This window comes from Macrosteles quadrilineatus, unplaced genomic scaffold (assembly GCF_028750875.1).
Source record: "Macrosteles quadrilineatus isolate MER2022 unplaced genomic scaffold, UCM_ALF_1.0 Scaffold_4__1_contigs__length_99947679, whole genome shotgun sequence".
In the NCBI taxonomy this organism is placed as follows: Eukaryota; Metazoa; Arthropoda; class Insecta; order Hemiptera; family Cicadellidae; genus Macrosteles; species Macrosteles quadrilineatus.
Window position 1 is genome coordinate 31,473,822 of NW_026542597.1, and position 23,492 is coordinate 31,497,313.

A 23,492-nucleotide genomic window follows, 5' to 3' on the forward strand; every position below is an offset into this window, starting at 1 on the left:
TCTTTAGAGAACACAAGATTTATTGACCATTTGATATTTACAATAAAACATACAATAAACACACGTATACAAGGCAATAGCAACAATATTTACAATAACTTGACATTTATAAGAAGATTGAAAACACAAACTTGTGCAAACTTTAAAGACTTATATGGAAATTTGGATTAGTATAAAAGCTAAAAGTTATCAACATGGTAAATATCATTTTGTTATTGCAAATTGTACAAAAATATATTATATATATAAATCCCTGAAATGCTTTTAAATGCTGTTATTCAGTTTAAAGGGGATCGCTTTAAAAAGAAAATGCTTATAGTTTTGTGGTAGGCCTATATTATTTTGAATTGCATACCTTGAAGTCAAATGTTTTATACAACTAAGATTTGTTTATATATTTAAAACGGCAACAAAATGTTTAATTTATGTAAATTTATATTTTTATAATTTGCCATAAATGTTGATTTTCAACTAAGAACAAATGACACTGAACACAAGGAAGCCTTATTAATCTATTGTAGATTTAATTGAAATAATAATCATATTTGATAAACTTTCTGAATCAACAGAAAATTTCCTTTTAGTTATGAAAGTACCCTAATTTTATTTTAGTAAGTATTCATAATAATCTACACTTCTGTCATTTATTTTTTTGTATTATTATTTTATGTACCCGTTTTTGATTGCCAAGGTAACTTTGAATGAATGCTGAAGTGAATGTTTTTGCTCATACTGTACATATTTTTAGACATCTTCGATCTAATTCTTAACTTCTAGTGGAGAAGGATGTTTCTTAAAGACTCGTTTACAATATAATACCACAAAACAACTACAAAAATTACAACAAATACAGAACCTTTGTACATTAGTATATTTGCAACAACGCATGTAAAGTATATGATTGTGCAAACGGGATAAGTGCTGGGCCCGAAATAAGACACTGGATACACTGAACACTGACTACAAGCCGCGACCCTCGACACAATCCAACTTGGACTAGACAATGTTTGATATAAAATTGTACTAAGTCCAAGCTTACCATTTTACTTGGTTGTCTTTACAAGAACTCAATTTGAGAACATTTTTAAACAAAACTTGTCGATTTCTACAATCTTATATGCCTTTTTATTCAGAGTAACTTAGCTATGAAATTAGGTTGTACCAAAGAATTCCTGCAAACAAGTTTGCACTTGATACGTCAACTGTGCAGAATTCAAGTCACCCTTAAGATGGCACACCATATCAAGGCCAAAACATCGGTGAATGAACGAGACGAGTTATGTCAAATTCGACACATTTGTCACCCGAAGACCATGAATCTGCAAAGAGTGACCGTGGAAGCCTGCCCAGGAAGAGTTCAATGAATGCTGTGTAAATAAATCCTTTAAGACAATAAAGAATTTCTCTCTCTCTCTCTCTCTGGAAAACTTTATTTGGAATCTATAACCGAATCAGAAAGTGAGGTGCCAATCAAGCAAAACAAAAATAATCTCAGGATTTTGCAAGGGCTTCAATTTTGAATACCTTGTGAAAAAGAGAATGCAGAAAATACTGCATATTCTATTTAGGTTATGAGAAAACATTGACCATCTTCGGCAGGGTGTATTGAGAATGTCCCCAGGAGGGTAAAGTGCTTGGAAATGTTCCAAATAGGAATTGTGGATTGTATTTCTTTCCCAACGATGCTATAAGAATCAGAACTACGCGATCTCTAATTTACCAAGTTGAATTGTGTACAGGGTCTTTAGTGACTTGCGTAGCTTGCATCTTGTAGAAGCACCTGCAAGCCTTGCTTGAGTAGCTTCTTCACACTGATACAATAACAATATTCACAACAATTATTGGTGTCATATTCATTGAAACTTTGGTAAAGCGTTTACAAAAGAAGTTGATAGTGTTTGTAACAAGATATAGAAGAAAATTACAATTTCACATGATGATTTTGGTATTCTTAATAATATTAAGCCAAAATGAATTTGTATTTAGAATTACATTAAGATCGTTATGAACTTTTCACTTTTACCTTTTCAAATACACACTATCTCACTTCTTTTGTTGTACAACATTCGATGTAACTTTCAAATTATGTATTTACAGTATTATATTTTCTGTGATTTACAAACTATGTAATATTTTATGGTTCAAATATATAATATACGTCTATACCAAGAATCAGGCTGGGGTTTTAGTATAAATTTGATAAGAAAATATATTTTACTTTTTTAAAGCATTATTCAATTTATGATTCACATTTAATAACATTTTTCTACTAGATCTATTAGTTAGTATAGTTTTGATATAAAAACTATTTCGGGAAGCGTTAATAAATTAAACCTTTAGTTTTAAATTCATTTAAGCGTTTTTAAAAAGACACAGGTAGAATTTACTTGAAAAAATAGTAGATCAACTCTTGTTTTTTTTACTTTGGACACATAAAGTCAAACGTTGTATCGTAATAGTTGTAAAATATTACATTACTGAAGATAAAAAATATAAGGATTGGGTTTTTAAGGGCTGCAAAAGGGTTTGAAAAATTGTACTTTGGCCACAGAAGTTTAAAATTGCCGTGGATTTCTTAAGAAATACTATTTTAAGTTTTCATTATTGTGACTGTAAAAGATTACATTTCCTTAAGAAAATATTTAGTGAATTCATTTTAAGAGGAAAAAATATGTAATTTTCTTAACTATTCTTAGTAGAAAAAAGTGATATTTTTACCTCTCATTACCCTGTGAAGTATACCACAGAATCTTCCAATGGATTCCCCATTAGAGTTTGCATAGAGTAGTCAATCCTAATGCTCTTGTGTTGGTAAATAACTGTGATGTTTGTTACTGTTAGCTTAGTAGCTTTACTGCTATGTTTGCTACCACTTGGTGTTAGATTGGTAGCTATACCATGGATCTGCTAATATAATTATGTTCATTTATGGCTATACGGTGATGTTTGATGATGTCAGTCGTCGAGTTTGTTGTGGTTAGGTTGGTAGCTATGCACGTGCTCAAGGTTGGCAAGACTGTCTGCTCTATGTAAAACTCCGTCCATGGAGAGTTCTTCATCTCTTTCCGGAGGATCTGAACACAATTGACATCTCATCTTTGCGTCGTCCCCAACCTGCAGAATCAGTGAAATTGTTATTTACAAGTAATCTATTTTTGGTTCTCATTAGTTTCTGGTAGATTTAGAACAGACAAAAACTGTGTCACAAAAGAATGATAACTAATACAGTTTTTTTTTTGTCCTAGGACGCTAGGCATGAGCCTGGGATTGTTTTTCACATTACTTCAGGGTAGACCTTGGGGTTGCGGCATTATCACTTAGATAAAATCCATTGGTGACTTGGGGGGGATCGAACCCTGGACCTCAGGGACTGAAGTCCCGCGCTCTAACCACTACACTAGCTCGCTCCCCTGACTAATACAGTATAGGCTACTCCAATATTTCAACCTCAGCAGTGGAGGTTCTAGGACCTTGTCAAGAGAGTCTACCTGTGTGTCCCACACCCCCCACAAAAATAAGGAGGGTCCCAGAAAATTTGATATTTTAAAATCAATTTGGCGATTTTATAAAGCCATTTTTAATGTTTTGAACTGTGTCCAAAAACGTCCGTTAGATTTTTGGGACAAAATGTATGATTGTTTAATTTCTCAGTGTCCAATGGGGGGGGGGGGTGCTTTAGCCTCTCGAGCCACCCTCTTGGAACCGCCACTGGACCTCAGTACTATACAGACTGTCATCTTCATTGAATCTCGCTCAATCAAATTATGTCGTGCTGTAATGGCTCTCTGCATTGATTTCAACTGGGCGGAATGTAATAGTACTAGTAGTGATACTGTTAAGGGAACAAGCTGGTCTAGTGATGGAATGCATAGTCTTAGTCTCTCAGGTCCCTGGTTAAAATACAGCCAATCACCAATAATTTCTAGCTATGTTATGTATCAGGACCACCTAGGTCGAGTAATACCTACAATAAGTACAATGAACCTACAAATGAATACCTACAATGAAGTAATATGTAAAATGGTTTTGCCTAATTATAGCATCCTAGGATGTGAAGGTAGGACATGAAAAGTAGTGACACTGTTGAGACACAGTCATCGCCTGAAAACCACAATAATTTTACTCTATATGACTGAGGAAATTTGTTTTGAACTTAAATGCGTAAATGGTTTCTAGAATGTTTTACCACAGTAAAATATTTAAATTTCTTTGAGGCGACTACCACCACAAACCCCTCCCAGGATTCGACTCCCTCATAAATTTTATCCCAAGGATAAATAAATAAGGACTTCCCTACCTTGACCGAGTGAGCCACCACTACGAGTGCTATGAAGGAGACGACAAACAGGGTGGAAGGTACAATGATGGCTACCAGAAGCTCTCTCCACGTCTTGTCCAGATCAAACCGAGCCACCACCAGGAACGAGTCATTCTGTTGCAATCATTTTGTCAGTTATTAGGGTAAAAAATACTTTGGACTAGTTGTAAGAGTATTAAAATAAAAATAAATACTTCAATCTATGACAGTGTTGTCTGCTCAAGGTGTTACGGGTACTAAGAGCTTACAGAAGTTTCTTATTTTGATTCAAAAGATACATTCAGATTTTTGTCAGGGCCATACAAAGAAATCAGTCAACTTATCCATACAAACGGCTACATAGTTTTCCCATACCTTGTTATAGAAGCAAGGGAACCTGCTTTGAGCAGTGAAGTTGTCGCCGTCGTTGCCGTGTGTGTTGAGGAACTCCCGACATTCCCCTCGCAACGTGTTGACGCAGCCTTCCAGGTTGATGTACAGTCGAGAGTAGTTGTATATGGTCAGGAGGTGTTGCATGGGTAGGAAACTGCCAGGAACAGGAACCATAGACAAACATAACTCCTTGGTGGATCTATTATCCTTATAAATCAATTATATGTAATTCCAAAGTTCCCTCCTGTTTAATTATAGGGAATGTTGTAGTTAGTTTAGAATGAATTGCTTTCTCGTTAGTTTCTTGTAAAACAAAAAATTGTAAAGCGCCATAGAATGGTTTTTGATGGGTAACTTGCCAATAGAAACACCGGCATTTGTCCACAAAGAAAGCTTAGTACAGAACATCAAGGATTACATAATTCTAATTATAATTATAATATTTTCTATATTTTAATTAAGTACACCAGAGTCATACCTCTGTTGCTTGTCCACCACTTGAGTGGTGTTCTCTACCAGATGCCGGTAGATGGTGAAGTTCATCACTTTGGGAGGAATCATGGTAGAATTGGCGATTGTGCCGTTTATGCAATCAGTTGCACTGAAAAATCACAGTAAAACACAATAAGAAAGAAGTGTTGATGTAAAATGGATTTGGCAATTAAATAAAATTTTTGTTATGAAAGTATATGTTTAAAAATGGTTGAAAACGTTTTAGATTTATAAGCTTAATTTCAATGTTGTAGACTTACATTTTTTACAACTTTTTGTGAAACGTTAATCAAATCAAATCAGATCAAATCGTTTATTAAGCCAGAATCAACAAAATATAATTATTTTATAGTTAAATAATCATCAGCCAAATTCACTGCAGTCTTTTAAAGTGGGTTCTAACATGAAAACATAAAATTTCCCAAATTTTTTAATCTATTTTAAAGAGCTTATAAAACAAATTAGTATGAATAACAAATAGTATATTAAAGTGTTTTTACGGTTAACAGCAAACTTAGGTATTTAGGTACCTAATGTTATTTAAATAGATTTAATTGAAAATCTAATCCGGAGAATGGAAATTTGCTTAGTCTGCAGGTTTGCTGTGGCGGGAATATTTGTAGTTAATATTATTACTATAAAAAAAGAATTTCTAAAAAAAATATCATATTTGTTCATTTAAACGATCAATTTAGCAGTGGAATATTATAATAATAAAAAAAAATATTAATTGTAAAACATAAACAGATTTAAGAATATTATGGGGGTTTTTATTAATGTGTTGTTGCCGTGGTTACCAAGCAATAATTACTTTCTGAAGCCAAACCTTAGAATTTTAAAAACCTTTGACAAACCGGAACTCCTTAGCCAAAATATCAAAATGCGAATAAGTCTATTAATTCCTGGTAGATTAACTTTCCCAAAATTTTAGGTAATTTTGTCACAGTGGTTTTGGCTGGATAGAAATGTGGGCAAAAACAAATTTCACAATACTATAGATGAACATATCACAAATAAGTTCTCTTAGCAATACAAACTATTTCAATAACGTTCTGGGCATTTAAAAACTAGAGTGTGTAAAATCACTCCTTTTTACCAAACTAGAGAAATACTGGAACGTTCGCCCTCACTAATGAGTTGTAGGGGTGGGTGGGGGAGGGGGGATGGAGTTGATGTGATTCCAAAGCTCTGCTTTACAATCACAAAACTGCAAACCAGCGAGCTATTCATTAGCGCAACACAATACCTGGCCAGCAAGCTTTACCCACGGTTTAATTTGAAGCGTGAAACGAGATTTTAAAATCAAATTGAAACTTTTAAATATATTCTAATGATCTTTGAGCCGCTTCACAGGTATTTATGAGGGACTGAGAGAAATATGCTAAGTTATAAGTTATTATTAATTGTAAGTTGCCATACACCAATCTCATTTCGTCATAGTAAGAACGAATAGGACTTTCTATGTTCATTATCAGTAAACTTAAAATAACTATTGTGGTTGATAATTTAAAACATTATCTGGAGAAAGAGGTTACTAAAATTGCGTTTCTTTTATTTCATGGGAAAAATGTAAATACAACTGGCTACAAAACGAGAAATTGATAAATAGAAAAAGATATTTTATCAAATTAATTTGATAACATAGTTGTAAACGTTATCACCAAAAACAAAGATATTTGAAAGTTCTGGTATGGTTCAAGAAGTTGTCTTTGTGACGGAAAATTATTGTATAGATTAACTAGTTATTTTTCCATTTTTAATCCTTTATTTTCATACAAAAATAACGATTTGTGTTCAAATGATATCGTGTTTGTTGTCTTTGATATTCAGTATGTAGAAAACCATGAAATAGCTGAAAATTGAAAATAAATAAACTGAATCATTTTAGTTTATCTTTTACGTAACGGCAAATCCAATGGGAGCATAGCCCGGCGCTCCCTGTGATTTAGCTACAGGCGTGTAGTGCGGGTATTGCATATAGCCAGTGGCAAGGCGCTCCCGTAGTAACGCTAAATACTTGTGCCATACGAATTTCACTGTATCATTTTTGTAAGAAATAGATTCGCAGTATCCTAAAACCGTACAATCACTCGTCCACATAGGCCTCGGGCTGGTGTGTAGAATGTCACCAGTACAGTAAAGGGCGAGCCAGTACAGTACTAGAACCGAACTTTATAAATAAATAAATAAATAAAAATGCCTTTTATTAGCAAGCGCTCCTCAGTACAAACTGTTTTACAGGATGACTCTTGTCAAGTAACTAATCCTGACTTAAAACTAAAGACAAAACAAAAATACTGATCCCCCTATTAACAAGATTTTAGCTATTTACAAAAATACATTTTCTTTAGCCTAGATCTAAAAGCTGGGACACCCAGCATCTTCAGGTCACAGGGGAGGTCATTGTACATTTTAGGCCCAAAGAACGAAAAACCTCTCTTTCCTACTTCCAACCTCACCTTCGGGAAATGAAGCTTTTTGTCTTGTCGGGTATTGCGCTGAGACACCCGATCGCGGGTGACCAGTCTTTCAATGAGGTACGCTGGTTCCTCTTCGGCCAGTACCCTGTGTACCAGAGTGCATGTTTGCCTCCTGCACACAGCAGTTGAGGACAAGAGGCCAGCAGTTCTTTCAAATTGAGAAATATGGTCTCGTTTCCGAAGACCATATACAAATCTCACTGCGGTGTTCTGCAGTCTTTGGAGCCTGTCCATGTCCTCCTTTGTGATACTATTGCCGTATGCAGGAAAACAATAGTACAGAACTGACAATACAATGGATTGAATCAACTGAATCTTAGCTGACTCAGGTAGGATGGTTCGGCATTTGTACAGACCCCGCAGTCTACCCAACGCCAGCTGGGAAACATGAGTGATGTGATCAGAAAAAGTAAGACCACTGTCCAGAATCACACCCAAAGTCTTAGCAGTGTGGCTCACCTTCAAATCCCTCTGATCAAGTTTAACCTGCACGTCTCCATCAATTATCCTTTGGACAACATTGGGTGGAGCAATGTGGAGAACTGTGCATTTTTCTCCATTTAACTTGAGACCATGTCTCATTGACCACTCACTGACGTTCGCCAAATCTGAGTTAACCCTCGCAACAGCCTGGTCAATTGAATTGACATCATAGGATAAATGCAACTGACAGTCATCAGCATAGGCGTGCACATTGCAAAAGCGCACGCTACTGGAAAGGTCTGCAGTGTACAAGGTGAATAAAATGGGACCCAGACAGCTCCCCTGCGGCACCCCCCTGACTTTGTCAAGAGGGGTTCTTTACTGATGAAATATAGTGGTGGGCACCACAGTACGAACTAATCATGACTGCCATATAGCCTAGATCCATAGATCTGTCGCTATACCGACTGAGCCACCGTCCCACTAAATATGGAAACAATTTTATCGTTGGCGATGTTGATTTTACGTCTTTGGAACAACAGTGGACAATTTGGGTAAACACTAACGTGTTTCGGTTAAATTACAAAAACATTTGCTCCAATTTCTATTTAAAATAATATTCTATACATTAATAGGTGAGCATGTTTCTTGAATTCCCTTTTTCTCAGCTTGTACACAACGCAGGGAAAATCTACGCATACTGTTAAAAAAGTTATTTTCCTGTAAACGAGCAAAATCCCTTTATAAATTAAAATATAATAAAAAATAAGAACAACAATTTATTTTAAACTAAAAAAATAACATGGGCCTTATGGGTTGCCATGCTAGTGACGAAATAACAACAAAATATAAACAGAAAATAAAAACAAATGGAATAAATTCCAATCACAAGTTTTATTTACAGCGTGGGGTGAAAATAGAGAAGTCTTTACATTACATATTTTTGGTCGAATTTCGGCCACTGGATGACGTCTAGGGCCAAAAAAATGGACTCGGGATAAGAGAATAACATTAAATACATAGATTGTTTTGAAAAATGCTTTAACAAAAAGGTATAATTCAACATGTTTATCTTAGTTTTATTTTAGACAAGTCTGAAAGCAATTAGAAACGGAGTTTGTTTCGTCGCATAATTGCAACATTTGAAACCCTTATTTTTTGTTTGATTAGTTTTAGCCAATCTCAGGGGAAATACAGGGGATTTATTCAATAACAAAATGAAATCCACGCTCACAAGACGTAACATGTCGTAACACGTATCGACGTGCTCGCCTCGCCGTCGCGTCATGTTGTGGCGCTGGTGTTATGGATGAATCGTCTCTGGGGATTCCAGATTAGTTTTCTGAGCAAGGATCATAAAGCCACTCTGTGGGAGGGATTTAAGAGATTGGACGAAAACAACTGTTGCGATTCACTTGAGGGTGAACTCAAATATTTGTGCTTTTTAAGAATATACCATACTTAACGTGTTTAATGTTAATTTTTACCAGCCACCCATGAAAATATGCGTCTTTGTATTTGTTGACTTCGAAACTGTCAAAAAAAATTAGTTTTTAGAACAGATTCGGTGTAAATTTTGCATAACAAATTAAATACCGGTAGGCATTTTATTTTACCTAACCCGCCATGTTAAACTTCCCTATCCCAAGCGTGATGTATACAACTTCTTTACTTCTCGAGTGATATAAAGTTGAACAAAAAAACTCACTCGGTAAGGTAATGAAACCCATAACATTGAGTGCTTAACTTTAAAAATATACCTCTATGGAGCCAACGACGTTCAACGCTAGAAATCAGCTGTGCGCTTGAATTTTATTGTTATGTTTTGAAGAATTTTCCTAACCTAGCTTTTGTTTGTAAATGAACGTTACTGTTAGAAGATGAGTGAAATGGATAATGAAAAATATGGTTCGTAATGTCCTGTATATTTTCGGGTCAGGTAAAATCTTGTACGTTACACGTTACGCAAGAGCGTTTTTACATCACGAAGGCGATTGTTGTGCAACGAGCGGAAGCGAGTTGCACAATTTGCCTAAGCTTGCTAAACTCGCTTCCGCTCGTTGCACAACATTCGCCTGCGTGATGTAAAAACGCTCTTACTACACTTGTAAGGTAAATAGCTATTAAACATTCGAAGAAATTAGTCCTCATGTGTCCTACACGTATTACACCACTCAAAAGACTTACTGACAGCGTTTCGTCTGTTGATCACTAATAGGACCACAATTAAGAGATACGGAATGTGCATAATTTGTAAGTTATGTTCCACTTTAGGAATGTTTTAGAAACACATTTAATTATTCGTTTATTTAGTCCCCTATCTGTTAAGCTTTAGTGTTGCATGAGTTTCGGTTAAAAACAGGGCTGTTAGTTCAGTGGTAAAGACTTTAGCTGACGTCAGACACTCCTGTTCGAGACCACCACCTACACTATTCTACCTCATACATTCACTAGTGGCTTACCATGTGACTTGTACCTTAGAGGTACTTCACTGGCTTTAGATCGTTATAAAGACCAGTTATGGTATCAGTAGGTTTTAGGTTTTTGAAACAAAGTCAAATCTGTCAACAATAGCTTTTATAGTTTAAAACTACTACCTACTTCTACACTGAAAATGAAATGTTCTACCCCTCACCAAACAAAACCACTCTAAATAGAGAACAATTCAGATAAAGAGATGGAGTCATACTTGAGCCAGTCGCTATCCTTGCCAGGGTGTACGGTGTGGCAGGACGCTAGGAGAACCTCGTGAGGCCGCTGCTCTGAGGCCGCCCAGACCTCGGTACCCCCTCGGTCACCACCCCTAGCCTCGTCGTAGGCCACCACCTTCCCGCAGCGGCCAGTGTACACGTTGTTGTCGTACTGGATGATCACGTTGTTGCTCCCCGTCGGGATGTTGTTGCAGTAGCGCTCGCAGTAGAAGTTGCGCATGTTCTTGATTTTTGTACACCTGGCAGAAGAATTGCTATTTAGATGAGTCTAGAGATGTGAGTTTGTCTGAAGTATTAGATTGAGACTAGGCTATTTATTTTTTAACTGTAATATAATGGTTATGCATTGAGGTTAAAGGTTAAATTCTGGATTATGTGAGAGGTTACGGGGCTTCGTAGAACACACTAAGCGACTTAGCCAAATGCACGATATTTCAAACTCATCAAAATATTCGTTAATAGCGCGATTGGTTTACTAAACGTCAGGATGATTGTGGAAACCATGCATGAGAGAATGATCATTGATCAAAAAAATAATAGCTTAAAGATCCGTTGAACATTTACCTTGGATAATTTCCAACAAACCTAAAGAACTTTTTCTGGTATGAACTGAGCTCTTCATTTATTGAGGTATTTGTTTACCTAGCATAGTTCTCGTGATATTTTAGGTTAAATAAATAGTATCCCCACACTAACATTGTGTGCTGATTTGCCACGCCGCCGTTACAGATTGTCATCTTCAGAGCCATTTCTTGTAGTTTTAATAAAATGTGCTTCGTTACTGCTCTGAAGACGATCATCTGCAAAGACGTCAACACGTCGGCACACTATGAGGTGCTATGTCATAGTTATACCACCCAGAAGATCACGATATAGTTCGGCCGCTTAGAAAACGACCTGAGCGCTAATGCTAAACCAATGCTGGAGAAGGTCGTTTTCTAAGCGGCCGACCTATAGTAGCATTTTCTTTGGCGTTAGCTATATGAGGTCTGTTTCAAGTTTAAAAAAACAAGTGATTATATGCCTTAACGTGTACCAACAGATAATTCAGAAGATACTGCAAAATATACAGGCTAATACAAGAGATACTAATCCCTCCAATTTTAAAGAATAAACAAATATAACAAAACTAAGAGTAGGTACAAGGATTAAACCTACTGATGATCTATTACTTGGGAAGCTTATACCTGGATTTATGACACTCGAAGAAACCGTTTAACTTGAGATTGTCTCTGTCGCTGTCGACGACGATGCCATCTGCCTTGTAGTGACATTGGAACAGCAGACTCATGTTGGCGCAGTGTCCCAGCGAGCAGTTGAACACACCAGTCAGCGAGGCACACACCTTGTCTTCGTTACAGTTGTACTTGGGGAGAACACCGGAGTTGACCTGTAACACGGGGATGATACAGGCTGTGGACATGTTGGCGCAGTGTCCCAGCGAGCAGTTGAACACACCAGTCAGCGAGGCACACACCTTGTCTTCGTTACAGTTGTACTTGGGCAGAACACCGGAGTTGACCTGTAACACGGGGATGATACAGGCTGAGGACATGTTGGCGCAGTGTCCCAGCGAGCAGTTGAACACACCAGTCAGCGAGGCACACACCTTGTCTTCGTTACAGTTGTACTTGGGCAGAACACCGGAGTTGACCTGTAACACGGGCATGATACAGGCTAAAGACATGTTGGCGCAGTGTCCCAGCGAGCAGTTGAACATACCAGTCAGCGATGCACACACCTTGTCTTCGTTACAGTTGTACTTGGGCAGAACACCGGAGTTGACCTGTAACACGGGGATGATACAGGCTGAGGACATGTTGGCGCAGTGTCCCAGCGAGCAGTTGAACACACCAGTCAGCGAGGCACACACCTTGTCTTCGTTACAGTTGTACTTGGGGAGAACACCGGAGTTGACCTGTAACACGGGCATGATACAGGCTGAGGACATGTTGGCGCAGTGTCCCAGCGAGCAGTTGAACACACCAGTCAGCGAGGCACACACCTTGTCTTCGTTACAGTTGTACTTGGGCAGAACACCGGAGTTAACATGTAACACGGGGATGATACAGACTGAGGACATGTTGGCGCAGTGTCCCAGCGAGCAGTTGAACACACCAGTCAGCGAGGCACACACCTTGTCTTCGTTACAGTTGTACTTGGGCAGAACACCGGAGTTGACCTGTAACACGGGGATGATACAGGCTGAGGACATGTTGGCGCAGTGTCCCAGCGAGCAGTTGAACACACCAGTCAGCGAGGCACACACCTTGTCTTCGTTACAGTTGTACTTGAGCAGAACACCGGAGTTGACCTGTAACACGGGCATGATACAGGCTGAGGACATGTTGGCGCAGTGTCCCAGCGAGCAGTTGAACATACCAGTCAGCGAGACACACACCTTGTCTTCGTTACAGTTGTACTTGGGCAGAACACCGGAGTTGACCTGTAACACGGGCATGATACAGGCTGAGGACATGTTGGCGCAGTGTCCCAGCGAGCAGTTGAACACACCAGTCAGCGAGGCACACACCTTGTCTTCGTTACAGTTGTACTTGGGCAGAACACCGGAGTTGACCTGTAACACGGGGATGATACAGGCTGAGGACATGTTGGCGCAGTGTCCCAGCGAGCAGTTGAACACACCAGTCAGCGAGGCACACACCTTGTCTTCGTTACAGTTGTACTTGGGCAGAACACCGGAGTTGACCTGTAACACGGGCATGATACAGGCTGAGGACATGTTGGCGCAGTGTCCCAGCGAGCAGTTGAACATACCAGTCAGCGAGGCACACACCTTGTCTTCGTTACAGTTGTACTTGGGCAGAACACCGGAGTTGACCTGTAACACGGGGATGATACAGGCTGAGGACATGTTGGCGCAGTGGCCCAGCGAGCAGTTGAACATACCAGTCAGCGAGGCACACACCTTGTCTTCGTTACAGTTGTACTTGGGCAGAACACCGGAGTTGACCTGTAACACGGGGATGATACAGGCTGAGGACATGTTGGCGCAGTGTCCTAGCGAGCAGTTGAACATACCAGTCAGCGAGGCACACACCTTGTCTTCGTTACAGTTGTACTTGGGCAGAACACCGGAGTTGACCTGTAACACGGGGATGATACAGGCTGAGGACATGTTGGCGCAGTGTCCCAGCGAGCAGTTGAACACACCAGTCAGCGAGGCACACACCTTGTCTTCGTTACAGTTGTACTTGGGGAGAACACCGGAGTTGACCTGTAACACGGGCATGATACAGGCTGAGGACATGTTGGCGCAGTGTCCCAGCGAGCAGTTGAACACACCAGTCAGCGAGGCACACACCTTGTCTTCGTTACAGTTGTACTTGGGCAGAACACCGGAGTTAACATGTAACACGGGGATGATACAGACTGAGGACATGTTGGCGCAGTGTCCCAGCGAGCAGTTGAACACACCAGTCAGCGAGGCACACACCTTGTCTTCGTTACAGTTGTAATTGGGCAGAACACCGGAGTTAACATGTAACACGGGTATGATACAGACTGAGGACATGTTGGCGCAGGGGCCAAGCGAGCAGTTGAGCACACCAGTCAGCGAGGCACACACCTTGTCTTCGTTACAGTTGTACTTGGGCAGAACACCGGAGTTGACCTGTAACACGGGCATGATACAGGCTGAGGACAGGTTGGCGCAGTGGCCCAGCGAGCAGTTGAGCACACCAGTCAGCGAGGCACACACCTTGTCTTCGTTACAGTTGTACTTGGGCAGAACACCGGAGTTGACCTGTAACACGGGCATGATACAGGCTGAGGACAGGTTGGCGCAGTGTCCCAGCGAGCAGTTGAGCACACCAGTCAGCGAGGCACACACCTTGTCTTCGTTACAGTTGTACTTGGGCAGAACACCGGAGTTGACCTGTAACACGGGGATGATACAGGCTAAGGACATGTTGGCGCAGTGGCCCAGCGAGCAGTTGAACACACCAGTCAGCGAGGCACACACCTTGTCTTCGTTACAGTTGTACTTGGGCAGAACACCGGAGTTGACCTGTAACACGGGCATGATACAAGCTGGGGACAGGTTGGCGCAGTGTCCCAGCGAGCAGTTGAGCACACCAGTCAGCGAGGCACACACCTTGTCTTCGTTACAGTTGTACTTGGGCAGAACACCGGAGTTAACATGTAACACGGGGATGATACAGACTGAGGACATGTTGGCGCAGTGTCCCAGCGAGCAGTTGAACACACCAGTCAGCGAGGCACACACCTTGTCTTCGTTACAGTTGTACTTGGGGAGAACACCGGAGTTGACCTGTAACACGGGGATGATACAGGCTGTGGACATGTTGGCGCAGTGTCCCAGCGAGCAGTTGAACACACCAGTCAGCGAGGCACACACCTTGTCTTCGTTACAGTTGTATTTGGGCAGAACACCGGAGTTGACCTGTAACACGGGGATGATACAGGCTGAGGACATGTTGGCGCAGTGTCCCAGCGAGCAGTTGAACACACCAGTCAGCGAGGCACACACCTTGTCTTCGTTACAGTTGTACTTGGGCAGAACACCGGAGTTGACCTGTAACACGGGCATGATACAGGCTAAAGACATGTTGGCGCAGTGTCCCAGCGAGCAGTTGAACATACCAGTCAGCGAGGCACACACCTTGTCTTCGTTACAGTTGTACTTGGGCAGAAAACCGGAGTTGACCTGTAACACGGGGATGATACAGGCTGAGGACATGTTGGCGCAGTGTCCCAGCGAGCAGTTGAACACACCAGTCAGCGAGGCACACACCTTGTCTTCGTTACAGTTGTACTTGGGGAGAACACCGGAGTTGACCTGTAACACGGGCATGATACAGGCTGAGGACATGTTGGCGCAGTGTCCCAGCGAGCAGTTGAACACAACAGTCAGCGAGGCACACACCTTGTCTTCGTTACAGTTGTACTTGGGCAGAACACCGGAGTTAACATGTAACACGGGGATGATACAGACTGAGGACATGTTGGCGCAGTGTCCCAGCGAGCAGTTGAACACACCAGTCAGCGAGGCACACACCTTGTCTTCGTTACAGTTGTACTTGGGCAGAACACCGGAGTTGACCTGTAACACGGGGATGATACAGGCTGAGGACATGTTGGCGCAGTGTCCCAGCGAGCAGTTGAACACACCAGTCAGCGAGGCACACACCTTGTCTTCGTTACAGTTGTACTTGGGCAGAACACCGGAGTTGACCTGTAACACGGGCATGATACAGGCTGAGGACATGTTGGCGCAGTGTCCCAGCGAGCAGTTGAACATACCAGTCAGCGAGACACACACCTTGTCTTCGTTACAGTTGTACTTGGGCAGAACACCGGAGTTGACCTGTAACACGGGCATGATACAGGCTGAGGACATGTTGTCGCAGTGTCCCAGCGAGCAGTTGAACACACCAGTCAGCGAGGCACACACCTTGTCTTCGTTACAGTTGTACTTGGGCAGAACACCGGAGTTGACCTGTAACACGGGGATGATACAGGCTGAGGACATGTTGGCGCAGTGTCCCAGCGAGCAGTTGAACATACCAGTCAGCGAGGCACACACCTTGTCTTCGTTACAGTTGTACTTGGGCAGAACACCGGAGTTGACCTGTAACACGGGCATGATACAGGCTGAGGACATGTTGGCGCAGTGTCCCAGCGAGCAGTTGAACATACCAGTCAGCGAGGCACACACCTTGTCTTCGTTACAGTTGTACTTGGGCAGAACACCGGAGTTGACCTGTAACACGGGGATGATACAGGCTGAGGACATGTTGGCGCAGTGGCCCAGCGAGCAGTTGAACATACCAGTCAGCGAGGCACACACCTTGTCTTCGTTACAGTTGTACTTGGGCAGAACACCGGAGTTGACCTGTAACACGGGGATGATACAGGCTGAGGACATGTTGGCGCAGTGTCCCAGCGAGCAGTTGAACATACCAGTCAGCGAGGCACACACCTTGTCTTCGTTACAGTTGTACTTGGGCAGAACACCGGAGTTGACCTGTAACACGGGGATGATACAGGCTGAGGACATGTTGGCGCAGTGTCCCAGCGAGCAGTTGAACACACCAGTCAGCGAGGCACACACCTTGTCTTCGTTACAGTTGTACTTGGGGAGAACACCGGAGTTGACCTGTAACACGGGCATGATACAGGCTGAGGACATGTTGGCGCAGTGTCCCAGCGAGCAGTTGAACACACCAGTCAGCGAGGCACACACCTTGTCTTCGTTACAGTTGTACTTGGGCAGAACACCGGAGTTAACATGTAACACGGGGATGATACAGACTGAGGACATGTTGGCGCAGTGTCCCAGCGAGCAGTTGAACACACCAGTCAGCGAGGCACACACCTTGTCTTCGTTACAGTTGTAATTGGGCAGAACACCGGAGTTAACATGTAACACGGGTATGATACAGACTGAGGACATGTTGGCGCAGGGGCCAAGCGAGCAGTTGAGCACACCAGTCAGCGAGGCACACACCTTGTCTTCGTTACAGTTGTACTTGGGCAGAACACCGGAGTTGACCTGTAACACGGGCATGATACAGGCTGAGGACAGGTTGGCGCAGTGGCCCAGCGAGCAGTTGAGCACACCAGTCAGCGAGGCACACACCTTGTCTTCGTTACAGTTGTACTTGGGCAGAACACCGGAGTTGACCTGTAACACGGGCATGATACAGGCTGAGGACAGGTTGGCGCAGTGTCCCAGCGAGCAGTTGAGCACACCAGTCAGCGAGGCACACACCTTGTCTTCGTTACAGTTGTACTTGGGCAGAACACCGGAGTTGACCTGTAACACGGGGATGATACAGGCTGAGGACATGTTGGCGCAGTGGCCCAGCGAGCAGTTGAACACACCAGTCAGCGAGGCACACACCTTGTCTTCGTTACAGTTGTACTTGGGCAGAACACCGGAGTTGACCTGTAACACGGGCATGATACAAGCTGGGGACAGGTTGGCGCAGTGTCCCAGCGAGCAGTTGAGCACACCAGTCAGCGAGGCACACACCTTGTCTTCGTTACAGTTGTACTTGGGCAGAACACCGGAGTTAACATGTAACACGGGGATGATACAGACTGAGGACATGTTGGCGCAGTGTCCCAGCGAGCAGTTGAACACACCAGTCAGCGAGGCACACACCTTGTCTTCGTTACAGTTGTAATTGGGCAGAACACCGGAGTTAACATGTAACACGGGTATGATACAGACTGAGGACATGTTGGCGCAGTGGCCCAGCGAGCAGTTGAGCACACCAGTCAGCGAGGCACACACCTTGTCTTCGTTACAGTTGTACTTGGGCAGAACACCGGAGTTGACCTGTAACACGGGCATGATACAGGCTGAGGACAGGTTGGCGCAGTGGCCCAGCGAGCAGTTGAGCACACCAGTCAGCGAGGCACACACCTTGTCTTCGTTACAGTTGTACTTGGGCAGAACACCGGAGTTGACTTGTAACACGGGCATGATACAGGCTGAGGACAGGTTGGCGCAGTGTCCCAGCGAGCATTTGAGCACACCAGTCAGCGAGGCACACACCTTGTCTTCGTTACAGTTGTACTTGGGCAGAACACCGGAGTTGACCTGTAACACGGGGATGATACAGGCTGAGGACATGTTGGCGCAGTGTCCCAGCGAGCAGTTGAACACACCAGTCAGCGAGGCACACACCTTGTCTTCGTTACAGTTGTACTTGGGCAGAACACCGGAGTTGACCTGTAACACGGGCATGATACAGGCTGAGGACATGTTGGCGCAGTGTCCCAGCGAGCAGTTGAACATACCAGTCAGCGAGGCACACACCTTGTCTTCGTTACAGTTGTACTTGGGCAGAACACCGGAGTTGACCTGTAACACGGGCATGATACAGGCTGAGGACATGTTGGCGCAGTGTCCCAGCGAGCAGTTGAACACACCAGTCAGCGAGGCACACACCTTGTCTTCGTTACAGTTGTACTTGGGCAGAACACCGGAGTTGACCTGTAACACGGGGATGATACAGGCTGAGGACATGTTGGCGCAGTGTCCCAGCGAGCAGTTGAACACACCAGTCAGCGAGGCACACACCTTGTCTTTGTTACAGTTGTACTTGGGCAGAACACCGGAGTTGACCTGTAACACGGGCATGATACAGGCTGAGGACATGTTGGCGCAGTGTCCCAGCGAGCAGTTGAACATACCAGTCAGCGAGGCACACACCTTGTCTTCGTTACAGTTGTACTTGGGCAGAACACCGGAGTTGACCTGTAACACGGGGATGATACAGGCTGAGGACATGTTGGCGCAGTGGCCCAGCGAGCAGTTGAACATACCAGTCAGCGAGGCACACACCTTGTCTTCGTTACAGTTGTACTTGGGCAGAACACCGGAGTTGACCTGTAACACGGGGATGATACAGGCTGAGGACATGTTGGCGCAGTGTCCCAGCGAGCAGTTGAACATACCAGTCAGCGAGGCACACACCTTGTCTTCGTTACAGTTGTACTTGGGCAGAACACCGGAGTTGACCTGTAACACGGGGATGATACAGGCTGAGGACATGTTGGCGCAGTGTCCCAGCGAGCAGTTGAACACACCAGTCAGCGAGGCACACACCTTGTCTTCGTTACAGTTGTACTTGGGGAGAACACCGGAGTTGGCCTGTAACACGGGCATGATACAGGCTGAGGACATGTTGGCGCAGTGTCCCAGCGAGCAGTTGAACACACCAGTCAGCGAGGCACACACCTTGTCTTCGTTACAGTTGTACTTGGGCAGAACACCGGAGTTAACATGTAACACGGGGATGATACAGACTGAGGACATGTTGGCGCAGTGTCCCAGCGAGCAGTTGAACACACCAGTCAGCGAGGCACACACCTTGTCTTCGTTACAGTTGTAATTGGGCAGAACACCGGAGTTAACATGTAACACGGGTATGATACAGACTGAGGACATGTTGGCGCAGTGGCCCAGCGAGCAGTTGAGCACACCAGTCAGCGAGGCACACACCTTGTCTTCGTTACAGTTGTACTTGGGCAGAACACCGGAGTTGACCTGTAACACGGGTATGATACAGGCTGAGGACAGGTTGGCGCAGTGGCCCAGCGAGCAGTTGAGCACACCAGTCAGCGAGGCACACACCTTGTCTTCGTTACAGTTGTACTTGGGCAGAACACCGGAGTTGAACTGTAACACGGGCATGATACAGGCTGAGGACAGGTTGGCGCAGTGTCCCAGCGAGCAGTTGAGCACACCAGTCAGCGAGGCACACACCTTGTCTTCGTTACAGTTGTACTTGGGCAGAACACCGGAGTTGACCTGTAACACGGGGATGATACAGGCTGAGGACATGTTGGCGCAGTGGCCCAGCGAGCAGTTGAACACACCAGTCAGCGAGGCACACACCTTGTCTTCGTTACAGTTGTACTTGGGCAGAACACCGGAGTTGACCTGTAACACGGGCATGATACAAGCTGGGGACAGGTTGGCGCAGTGTCCCAGCGAGCAGTTGAGCACACCAGTCAGCGAGGCACACACCTTGTCTTCGTTACAGTTGTACTTGGGCAGAACACCGGAGTTAACATGTAACACGGGGATGATACAGACTGAGGACATGTTGGCGCAGTGTCCCAGCGAGCAGTTGAACACACCAGTCAGCGAGGCACACACCTTGTCTTCGTTACAGTTGTAATTGGGCAGAACACCGGAGTTAACATGTAACACGGGTATGATACAGACTGAGGAAGGAGAGAAAGTGTAAAGGAGGAAGCGAGGGAAGACATTTTTTTTTGAAGAAAAAAAAACAAGGAAAAGTCCAATGTAAAGATGAGAGTCTAAAGTGAAGAAGGAAAGGAAGGGGAATATATGAAGAAAAAATTGAGGAAAGGACGATGGACGATAGAAAACCCGATAACGGTAAACTCAGACGTGGCATACCAAGTCATCTTTGCTATTCTATCATTAATAAAAACAATTTTAATGTGCCATAGATAATAGCACTGAAACAAATAATCACCTTACTATGTTTATAGAAAACCAATAAATCTATGAAGATTATAGTTTGACTAAAATGATGTTAGAAAAGTAGGAAAGTGTCATAAATATTAATCTACTACTAGTAACTGTGAATGAAACAGCCTAAGTTGTTTAGAACTAATGGGTTTGTGTAAAGCTAAGGAAGTCAATTTTACACTAGCCTATTTTAATAATACGAGAGGTCGTCCAGTGGTCGAAACTCGACCAAAAATATGTAATGTAAACTTACTCACTTCTCTATTTTCACCCCACACTGTAAATAAAACATGTGATTGAAGTTTCTTCCATTTGTTTTGATTTTCTGTTTATATTTCGTTGTTATTTCGTCACCAGCATGGCAACGCATAACATACATGTTAATTTTTTCAAATTTTTAAACTCATTTTTTCTGCTTATCTTTGAGCCTATTTAAATTTATAAAGGGATTCTGCACACCTACAGGAAAATAGCTTTCTAACGGTATGCGTAGATTTACCCCACGATGCACACGAGCTGAGAAAAAAGGTTTTAAAGAAACATGCTTGCCTATTAATATATAGATAGATAATAAAACAAGAATAGGTCGTTGGGTTGGAATAATAGTCGCAGGGCTTTGACTATTCATACAACAGTATTACACAGATTGCTTACATTTAGTATTACAGTATAACAGGCTTTAGTGTACACTACTCAATGGTTAAGGTCAATGGTCAATTACTTAAGTATTCTGTTTTTAGTAGGCGGAGATACCCAAAGTCTAATTGGAAGAAGCTATATCTCCCCTCAATACCATTATTTACCGATGCTTGGCCTCGATAGCTGAAACCTCCCTTCCAAAATAGACTTCGACCGCCCTCTCTCTACGCAACATTCATTTTACGTGATTATAAAACTGCCCAATGGCAAAATTCTAATAGCAAAATATACTCTCCAAGCTTTTAAGGGTGAATAAACATACACAAGACACTTAAAATTAATAAAAAAAATCAGAAATAACTAAAAATATGTTAACAATTTTAAAATTGAGCTAAATATATAAGGGAAGAGTATCTTAGCTTATTAAAAACAGCCTGTAAACTGTTATTTATTATTAATGTTATTATTATTAAAATCATTTGAGATGGGGACGCCCACATATGTGCATATTCCAACCCAAATATGAGTGAAGGATGAGTATAGAATGTAGTGTAATACAACCGTCTCGGGGTAATGGTCAGAAACCGATGAGAACCTCTTTTGCGAAGGAGTGGGGGGCGTGACGTCACTCTCTTCTCTTGAGGGAACACCATTACCGCAACAATACAGAGTGCATCCATTGGTATTCGTGGTGTAGTGGACAGAGTACTCGGCTGATGTACATGAGGTAACCAGATCGAATCCCACCGGTGACACTACCTTTTTGTCAAAGATTTTGCTTAGAATGCGATTACTTCTTAACTGTGCATCTTTTGTTAGAATTTGAGGCATTTATAGTTTTATTTTATGAACAGAACTATTTTTTCGATCACTAAACCTTCTTTCAATTTTTATCTTATATTTTTTTATATTATCAGCAGGTTTAGTTGGTTAGGTTAGGTTACGACAGTTTAATTTTAACATTTTTCCTAAATCGACCTGAGGGGCTCTCCCACAATCCCCCACTCTTTCGCAGAAGAGGTTCTCATCGGGTTTTGACCAGCCTCCTGAGACACTAGTGAGTGTGATGCCTTGTGGAGCTTTGTTACTGACTAAGACCAGCTGTTTCATTAGTCAGGACCGTTTATTAAAAGCCCAATGATCAAAGACAGCTGGGTCCAGTTTCGAGCTGTCAAAAAACCACACACTTTTCTCAGGATCGAATCAGCGACCTTAAGATTACTAGAGAAGCTCTATAACCACTGAGATAACCAGCTATATTTATCAGTTATCAAAACATAATTTCAAGAAGTGTATAAGATAAAAGTTATAGGAACTGAAAACACGAATTGTTAATATTTTCAAAACCTGTTTACTGTAACAATGAAATGTACAGAAAAATATTAAAAAAAAACTTACCACAATATTAATGTGAAAATACCTCGGAGTAGTTTGATAATTTAAATTTATAAGCATCCTTGTTACAAATTGAATTAAGTTCAGAGATCAAAGTGGAATCTACACTTTGGTTTAGGCAGATTAGTTACTGGCTGGAGTTTAATCCCATGCAGTATACGGAATAGCATTGGCTACAAGAGACGAATAAAATAGTTTAATTCACCAAAAGGACCTCAATTTTAACGATCAAGGAATTCCGGAGAAATGTTACTCTAATTGACAAAATCTTCTACGAGACAAAACAAACTTAGTTTCAACAATGTAAAATTGCTTACGCTCTTGTATTAAAAGTTGCCAACAAAATGAGTGTAACACATTAATAAATCATCAAAATTAATCCGTAATTTGCCAGATAAACAAGGGCTACGCGTGCGGACCTGATGTAGTTGATAAGAGCCAAATTGCTGTGTTTCTTGTTACTTGTTACTGTAACGACTCTAGTAACGATCTCTGCTGTGGGTCCTCTGATACAGTTACGAGTAAAGTTTACAGATTACTTACAAGAAAAGTGAAAGTCAGCTTTATACATTTTTTATGTAATTTTCTTGTGACTGTTTAGATGACCATTTATTGTATTATGTTGTGATGAAAGTTAAGCTACTTGTGTAACTAGTGAG

General features: G+C 42.3%; 1 protein-coding gene across 1 annotated transcript in view; it reads right to left on the bottom strand.

Moving 5' to 3' along the window:
* Positions 1-1,666: 1,666 nt before the first annotated feature.
* The window catches only part of LOC128992353 (uncharacterized), a 47,834-nt gene continuing 26,008 nt past the window's right edge, over positions 1,667-23,492 (bottom strand). Inside the window, exons 4-9 of the mRNA XM_054415892.1 lie at positions 11,984-12,186; positions 10,775-11,035; positions 5,169-5,291; positions 4,673-4,844; positions 4,298-4,432; positions 1,667-3,114 (exon numbers count right to left, since the gene is read on the bottom strand). Of these exons, the coding sequence (XP_054271867.1) occupies positions 2,956-3,114; positions 4,298-4,432; positions 4,673-4,844; positions 5,169-5,291; positions 10,775-11,035; positions 11,984-12,186 (1,053 nt within the window). The 3' untranslated portion in view covers positions 1,667-2,955. The remainder of the gene's footprint in view (positions 3,115-4,297; positions 4,433-4,672; positions 4,845-5,168; positions 5,292-10,774; positions 11,036-11,983; positions 12,187-23,492) is intronic.